This window comes from Glycine max, chromosome 12 (assembly GCF_000004515.6).
Source record: "Glycine max cultivar Williams 82 chromosome 12, Glycine_max_v4.0, whole genome shotgun sequence".
Classification (NCBI taxonomy): domain Eukaryota; kingdom Viridiplantae; phylum Streptophyta; class Magnoliopsida; order Fabales; family Fabaceae; genus Glycine; species Glycine max.
This window is the reverse complement of record NC_038248.2, coordinates 32179548-32187640: the sequence shown is the minus strand read 5'-3', so window position 1 is coordinate 32187640 and position 8093 is coordinate 32179548. Positions and strand designations below refer to the sequence as shown.

Below are 8093 nucleotides of genomic sequence, written 5' to 3'. Positions count from 1 at the left end.
ATCACTAAATTTTTGCCGACTATAATTTTCTGCACAGGACAAGAAAATCAATCAGTATGGGTAAAAATATTTACAAGCTCGATTAAGCTAATGAATGGAGAGCATCACAAGTTAAACTTTTCTAATAGCTAGAATCAAGTTAACATAAGAATAGGTCAGGCCAATAAATAAATTTTTTTTAAAAGAAAAGTTGTCAGCAAAAACCTAATTTTGTGTAACATATTAAACTCCCACAAAATTTTCTCTTCCTATTAGAATAAACAAGTACACGAAAGATAGTTATAACAAGAAAAGAAAAACCCTAAAGTAGGGTTGCAATAATGGAATACCAAATAATAATGATAATAAGTTAACTCGTAAAGTGGGTGCAAACTCTCACTCTAAGTAGAATTTCCACAAACAAACCTCTCCTAGTCCTTGTTGTCAGACTTCTAAATTATAGTTGTACCAACTAACTGACTAAGTTTCTTAAATCTAATTGACATCAAATCGTACAGTAGGATCCTTTAGAGGTATGGAAGTTGTGATCAAAAGCTCAGTCTCAAGATCTGACCCAAAACATGGTTTCTACAATTAGCCCTCTTCTACCACTACTAAAAAAAAAACTAATTTTTAAATACAAGGAACATTTTGAAGATGATTTTTCTGAAAACGTAATTGAAACCGCAAAATAGCGACAGTTTTTGGTAAAAAATCATCGTCGAAATCGAGACGGTATTCAAAAACCGTCTTTAAATCAGGACCAGTTTTTTAATGTTTGTTCTGACTGCTCGCCCCCTAGCCCTCTTTGCCTCCGCTCACTCCGTCTTTTTGAATGAGGTCATTTTCATTGCGCTGAAGGTTCTAGAGAGAGTACAGAGGTTGAACTTCTCTCTCCGATCCCAAAGCCACCCACGGAGGAGGAGAAAAAACCCCAAGAGGAAGAAAAGTCCAAACCTGAGGAGAAGAAACAAGAGGAAGAATTTTTTTTTTTCAGATCACGAAGCCACCGCTCGACAAGGTCCTCCCGGAGCTCCTCGACCGCGTCGTCAAGTCCCTCGATGTCTGCAATGCCATCAGCCTCGGCCTTGACGCCATCAAGAACCTCCAGCGCCTCGCCGAGATCGCCGTCGCGGCCCTCAAACAAACCCCCCTCGGTGACGGCCAGGTCCGCCCCGCCAAGAAGGCGCTCTCCTCCCTCGTTGCTGCCATGCTGCACAACGACAGCAACGCCGCCGCCAAGGGAACCGAACGCACCCGCTCCTTCGGCCGCCGCGCCAGAACACCACCACCACCACCACTATATACAAGTCGCTGTCGTGGAGCATGGCCAATAACTTATCATCCTGCTTTTGAATTATTAATGCTATTGCAAAAAAAAAAAAAAACGGCGAAGAAGCGAGAGTTTTATTCGTCACTGCAAATATAGTACACAACTATAAAATCCCTAACCCTCTTCACCCCGCACCTTTCTCCTTCGCCATTTTCTGTTAGAAGACAATGATTACACAGCACGGCAAGATCGTCGCGGTATGTAACTCTTCATCTTCACGGATTTTATTGGGATTCAATTCATCAACGCTGAATTTTTGTGCAGAAAGTATGCGAAAACCTATTTAGCCATGGACCCCTCACTTTGGATCAGTTGGTTCGCTACACCGACCTTACTAAGGACCAAGTCAGAAACTCCCTACTTGTCTTAGTTCAACACAATTGTGCCCAAGCACTTGTTTCTGCTCCTCAAGATGATGGTAACATACATAACCCTATTATTTTCTCTATTACATTCTTTTTTATTGATATCTACATTCGACAAACATGTTGGAGTAAAATAAAATTAATAAAAACGAATTCCTAGCTGTAGTAGTGGTTTTGATGCCATGTCTTGATTTCATAGATTCATGTAATGTAATGTTTGCAATGAAATACTGCTCCATTAGTGGGTAAAGTGACATGATGATGATGTTCTGAATAAATATAAATGCAGATGATGATGCAGACAGACTGAGAGTTAGAACTCAGTACCTGGTGTTGTTTGATAACATAATCCATCGGCTGAGGTTTCCCAAATTCTTGGAGATTGTGTTGCGGAAGCTTGATGAAGAAGTCAGCTTGATCCTTATTATATTTCTTTGAAGCTTTTTGATTGTGGCTTGAAATGCTGAAACTATTTTCCACTTGTTTTGCAGTTTGTGAAGCTGCTTGTCGGATTGCTTCAGGATGGTAGGCTTACCCTCAAACAAATGGTTGACAGAGAAAGTCAAGGAAAAGGCAAGTGTTTTATGATGCATGTAATAGGTTGAGCATGGTTTTGCTTATATTAATTGGTTTAATTCTTAAAAATGGTATGCTTTACAGAAATTAAGAGTTGTATAACCTACTGACTAAATCATATGTAGTTTAATCATAATCCTTTTGGTGAATCAGATGAGTGAACTGTAGACGACTTTTAAAACTATGAAAACAAAGAGTATCTTTGGAGTGGGTCAAGGTACATGTATTAGGAGTGTGGTTCTCTTCAGGTTGAGTTATAGGAATGGTACGTCATTCTCAACTTAACATAAGGAAAGGGTTTAGTTTCTTTGCAATTGGAGGTAATGATACTGACAAAGAATTATAAGAGTCTATCTAATTTACGTTACAGGGAGATATATTACTGGACCTATTGAACACTATATTTAATCAAACATATACTTGGCTCTCAATAATATGTTGAAAGTACTGTATTTAAAATTATTCTATCTAAACTATATGTCTCAAAATCATGAATCCTTTCAAATTATTCTATCTCAAATCATGTACTTTCAGAAAATGCTGTGCCTACAAAAGTTGTACGAGAGACACTCTGTAAACTTTTGACGGCTTGATTTGTTGGACGTTGCCCTGCCCCTGAGCCAGTTGTTTCTACCTCATTTAAGGAAACTACTTCTAGGAAGCTGGGTGCCAAGTCTGTGAAGGTAATTAAATGTTCACTAAGGTCAAATTTCTTTAGGTAGTTGGGTTATCTTTGAATAATGATTTGGGGTAAGAGACATTTGGTGTCTATTTAGTGTAAAGCGCACATGAGCTTTCTAAGGGAGTTTCACTAACAGCTATGTTGAGGGACTTGAAGCTTTGTTCCTTTTGATTATCTCTTTTTTTCAGGTTTTATTCTTTTGTTTAGAAGGATTCCTCGTCCTCCTTCTTTTTGTAATTTTTTCACCTCAACTTATTATATTTCTTCATCATGATCATCATCATCATCATCATCATCATTATTATTATTATTATTATTATTATTATTATTTAAATTGAGCTTACCTTAGTCTTTTGCTTATTTTTCTTTTGACTTAAGAGCAAGACATTCTCCCTGCTAATTATCCAATTTTGATATCAATTTACTAGTTCATTATTGAATTTTGTATATGCAGATGACCCTTCATTTATGGCTTCCTGTTTAGAATGCTTACATTCAAATAAGTTTTGTATATGTCCTGGTGTATCACAGGTTAATAGTGCTCGGATAGCAGACTCTATCCATTACGGGTGTATTCCTGGTAAGATCATCCTTTTTAATGATATTTTTCCCCTTTGATTTTATTGTTGCATATTAAGCCTCTTAAAACTGTATACTTATATGACAGTGCAAGTATATACAAACTGCATACTTATTGCCTAGTGGTTTTTGTCATGTTTTATGGATGGTATGAAATTGGTAGATTTACATTGCATATTTCTTGTATGGCATTAGTTGCTCAGATTCCTTTGTGCTTGTGTTTAACTATGAATTAAACAGTGTCTATTAAGAAACATTTGCAAATCCTGTCGTTGTATGGGTCGGTTAAGCTTTGGTTGCTTTTATCACTCCTAGGACTAGAATTGCAACTATTAAGAAAAGTTTGATTGATCCCATGGGCAATCTGAGGAACTGGAATTCGGGTGACCTGTGCATGGCAAACTGGACAGGGGTTTGGCGCTCTGATAGGGAGGAGGCTGATGGTTACTTCCATGTCCAAAAGCTTTATGCATTACTTATCCTTCTACTTTCTTTTTTTGTTCTCAATTTCAATTTCTTTTATTTAGATATTATAGAGTGTTGTTCAAGGGATTTCTATATTCTAAATATTTTCTGTTACCCCACTTTTAATGAAGCTACTTAATGACTATGAATCTCTCGGGAAGTTTAGCACCCCAGCTTGGTCAGCTATCTCATCTTAAGATACTGTGAGTTGTGTAATGTCATAAATTGTTGTCTGGAAGAAGGAAAAAAACAGTATCAGAGGAGATGGCACGGGGAGGGCCTCACTTCATGCACCCCAGAGGAGGCCAAAGTACAAGAGCGGTCCTCTTGGACCCCCTGGTGTTGCATATCATTCTATGTATTCGCTGGCTGCACCAGTGTTTGAAGTGGAGAATGGGGGGAGTTTTATGGCAGGTTCTCCATTTTCAGGTGATGGGTTAACAATCTGCTCCGGTGGCCATGGTGGAGCTCTTTCGGCGAGAACAAAACCTTGCATGGCATTCTTAGCGAGTGTCCACGGATGCTCTAAGATACAGAGTCAGTCATCATCAATTAAGTGTTTGGTTTTATTACATACGCTATAAATTTTACAATAAAACTCAAATGGAATAAACTTAAAAGTTAGTTGCAAATTGAAATAAGCTTAAAAGGAGTTTGAGAGTCATGAGCTATTTTCATAAATTCTAAAAAGTTTTTGGAGAGCTCTTTCAAACAACCCCTCCTCATTTGTGCAAAATTTGATTGATAGTGAACGATTACGGTGAAAAGGTGACCTGAAGGGATTGACTTGGATAAAATTGAATTAAACTCAAATGGCCTGACTTTCAATGAACTCATTGTATTCGGCAAAGTAGCCATACTGTGGTTATGCATTTGGCCTTGTTATAAGGTCACATAGATGGAACAAATGATTTTCTTTAGACTTTATTGATTGATTGATAGTTGAAATGACGTTAGGTAATAAACAATTTTTTATGCATAACGGTGTCACCATAAGTATGCTTCTGTGCATCTGAATCTGATTTTGCATTCTTCTTGTTGGTTCTAACTCAGATGATAAGTTTGGTGGGTTCAAAGATGTGGGCACCAATGTGTCTTGTGTTGTTTCAAGGAGGGACATGGCAACCCAGATGAGCCCACAGGGTAGCTCACGCTCCTCTCCTAATTAGGGGCCTTCTTTCTCTGCCTCCACCTCATCAACCTTGCCTGTCACTGAATTGCGGACCATTGGTTCCTCTAAAGTGGATATTAGGGATGTGCAGGTAGATGAACACTTACCGTGACAAGATGGTCCAAGAAACATAGGGCCTTATTCACTGGCTGAGGCTCAGAACAAGTCAAAAGCTGGAAAAAAGAAAAAGTAAGCACTCAATTGTCAACTTGGGATGTTTCTGAAACGCCAAAACCTGCCCCAAAGTATGTCTACCTTGACTTTTGTCAATTCTGTTCAATTTATCTAATAAACTAAGGAAATACTGATTCAGGACAGCTTGCACTGAAAATCTGAAACTAATGGGATGATATAAAGGATTTGCTATCAAGTATTGAAGTTTTCTCTATAAAGTCAAATATTTCACTTTTACTCCATTCTTATCCAATTGCTATGAGCTACACAATATGAAGCGATCCTTTGTGGCTCATGCCAGGGCAAAATAATTGGGGTTTGTGAAATTTATGGCGATGAATTTACTAAATTAGCTATAGCCTTGAAATGATTCAATTAAAATGCCAAGTTTACTGGAGTTGTCAAATATTCTCTGTATTACTGTTCTACTATGATTGAAGTTGCCCATACTAGACAATTAAAACAAGGAAGTTGAAAAGTTTAAATCATTTAAATCTGTTCGTTTTTATCTGAGGAAACTCTTATAATTTGCTGGCATAGAAATCTTTGTACAAACTTTATATTGTTTCTAAATTGCTAGCTATTTTTGTTTGTCCAGGGCAAAAAGTGAGGAAGCCAAAATCTCTGCATGGGAGAACTTGCAAAAGGCAAAAGCGGAGGCAGCAATACGGAAACTAGAGGTTACTTCTAGTGAATAGTGATTACTTTATTTTTGAGAATTCCAAATAAGTAATTTGCTAAAAATATTTAATCTGAAGAAAAATAACCATTATAATAGTTATAGGGATTATTCTTCCTATGTGATAAATATTTAGATTTAGGAGTTCAGCTTTTGGAATTCATCCTTCTTTCTTTTGAGTTGCTGAAATATTTCCCCTATCGCTCAGTTTCATTTGGTTATCCTCAGTTAGTTATATGTCCATTAGAATGTCTTAAAGAATACCTCCTATTTTTTATAACTGCAAAAAAAGCCTTTTTATTAGACAAAACTTAGATACAGTATTATAATGCTGTTCTCTAATCAAAACATTTCATCTTGAAAATTGCAGTGGATACAAGTCACTGAGACAAAAGTAATGGTGACTGAGATGAAATGTCGATTTTGATTGGAGTATGGTAGTGACTATCTTTGGTGCTCGTTTAAGTTTTATTCTTTTTTTTATTATGATGCACAAATCATACATTATTTGGATTTTGGACCATATTATCATCAATTTGATTAAAAATAAAGAAGAATTAGAATAGAGAGGGAGCAGAAACAAACGGATCATGATTGTTATTATTCATTATTGTTTTTTTCTGTTTCAGATGAAATTGGAAAAGAGGCGAGCATCCTCTATGGATAAGATTATGAACAAGCGTATATTGGCTTAGAGAAAAGCTCAGGAAATGAGAAGTTCAGTTCCACACAACCAAACTGATCGGGTTGTAAGAACTTCACACAAGGCTTCATGATTTCTTAGAACCAGCCAGATGCGTTCTTTGAGTGGTTGTTTGACTTGCCATGCCTTTTAAGCATTCTTTCATGTTTGAGTGATGTTTGGATTGTCCAATACTTATTTGTTATATTGAACTGTCCTTTTCTATTATGAAGCTTCCACCTAATATGTTTCCTGGAATGTTTCTTCTTGTGCTGAAAATTTGCAAGATTAAATTATTCTTACTTCTTTCCGGTAACAAATAATACTATAATGGACCATTTAATGCTTTTTAGTCATAAAACATGGCATATTCAACTTTGCAGCATTCCCTTTATACTTTTGTTCACTTGGACCCTCATGTAATCCATAATATATATGCATTTCCCTTTGTAGATGCTTGAATTAAAAAAGATATAAGTTTTTTTTAAGAAAATATATATATTTCCTCAGGTCCTGATACTGATGGAAAAATTTTGAATTCACCTTCCATTTTACATGCGTAATTTGGATTATGCCAAACATTTTATGGAAATTAATTATTTTTAGTTAAATCCTTTTTACAATTTATTGGTATAACATTTTAATTAAATTTTATTTTCATTCTTTAAAATAATTATTATAAAATTTAATAACTTTTAAAAAATTGTATATATTCTAAGATGGTTTTCGGAAAAATCGTCTTAGAAAATGTATATTCTAAGATAGTTTTTATCAAAAATCGTCTTAAAAAATTGTACATTTTAAGAAGGTTCTCTAAAAAATTGTCTTAAAAAGTTTATTTTTTATGATGATTTTTGAAAAAATTGTCTTAGAATCTTTAATTTTATAATTTTAAAAAAATATTTTAAGATTTTTACGCAAATTGATGTAGAATCAAATTTTTAAGACGATTTGAAAAATCATCATGAAAAGTCAACATTTTTCATGATGATAGTTATGAAAATAGTTGAAAAACATTATGAAAAGTGTCTAAAAACTGATATAGAAAGTTTTTTTTTAATAGTGTACCTTCCAAAAGTTATAAACATAACTAGTTGATCCTAATTGACTTATGATGGTCCAAGTAACTTCAAATCTAGTGTTTAGATATCTTTTAGGATCTTAAAACTGGTTGTAAAAGTTCTAGTTTACAAGTACCTTGGATTTTAACATGTGCACACCTTCATTCTCTTAAGTCTATTTGTCATGTTTTGGAACCTATGCGTCTAAATGACTTCAAATTTTGCAATCAAGATTTTGTTTAGGTAGGAAATTGTGTCAAGGCTTTATTCTATCTAAGAGCATGACATACTTGAGATTTGTGCAGTCCATGCCTTTTGTGCTCTTGATTTGTCATTGGATGCTAAAT

The 8093-nt window shown here is 35.3% G+C and overlaps 1 protein-coding gene across 21 annotated transcripts; it reads left to right on the top strand.

Annotated features, from left to right (window-relative positions):
• Positions 1 to 341: 341 nt before the first annotated feature.
• On the top strand, positions 342 to 6913 carry LOC102663439 (DNA-directed RNA polymerase III subunit rpc3). Of its 21 annotated transcripts, none has more exons than XR_005887698.1 (9): positions 2405 to 2518; positions 2788 to 2936; positions 3124 to 3168; positions 3467 to 3515; positions 4111 to 4516; positions 5033 to 5395; positions 5923 to 6004; positions 6374 to 6440; positions 6633 to 6913. XR_005887698.1 is itself a non-coding variant. In XM_026127622.2 (8 exons), the coding sequence occupies exons 1-5, from the start codon at positions 1480 to 1482 to the stop codon at positions 2844 to 2846; spliced, it is 444 nt and encodes a 147-aa protein (XP_025983407.1). In that variant the 5' UTR covers positions 342 to 1479; the 3' UTR covers positions 2847 to 3515; positions 5923 to 6004; positions 6374 to 6440; positions 6633 to 6913. The 21 variants fall into 21 exon arrangements, 3 of the variants coding, with proteins under 3 accessions (XP_025983407.1, XP_040863668.1, XP_040863667.1); XR_005887695.1 differs by having other exon boundaries at positions 3830 to 4516; XM_026127622.2 differs by lacking the exons at positions 2405 to 2518; positions 4111 to 4516; positions 5033 to 5395 and adding exons at positions 342 to 1509; positions 1577 to 1730; positions 1967 to 2085; positions 2169 to 2250 and having other exon boundaries at positions 2788 to 3515.
• Positions 6914 to 8093: the final 1180 nt, after the last annotated feature.

What these genes read in the sequence shown, in the direction of transcription:
- LOC102663439 (XM_041007734.1), top strand. Translation starts at nt 1,480, where the DNA reads ATGATTACACAGCACGGCAAGATCGTCGCG. An exon ending in TTCTGCTCCTCAAGATGATG is followed by an intron (nt 1,731 to 1,966) that starts GTAACATACATA and finishes ATATAAATGCAG; the next exon opens with ATGATGATGCAGACAGACTG. An exon ending in CAGAGAAAGTCAAGGAAAAG is followed by an intron (nt 2,251 to 2,787) that starts GCAAGTGTTTTA and finishes ATGTACTTTCAG; the next exon opens with AAAATGCTGTGCCTACAAAA.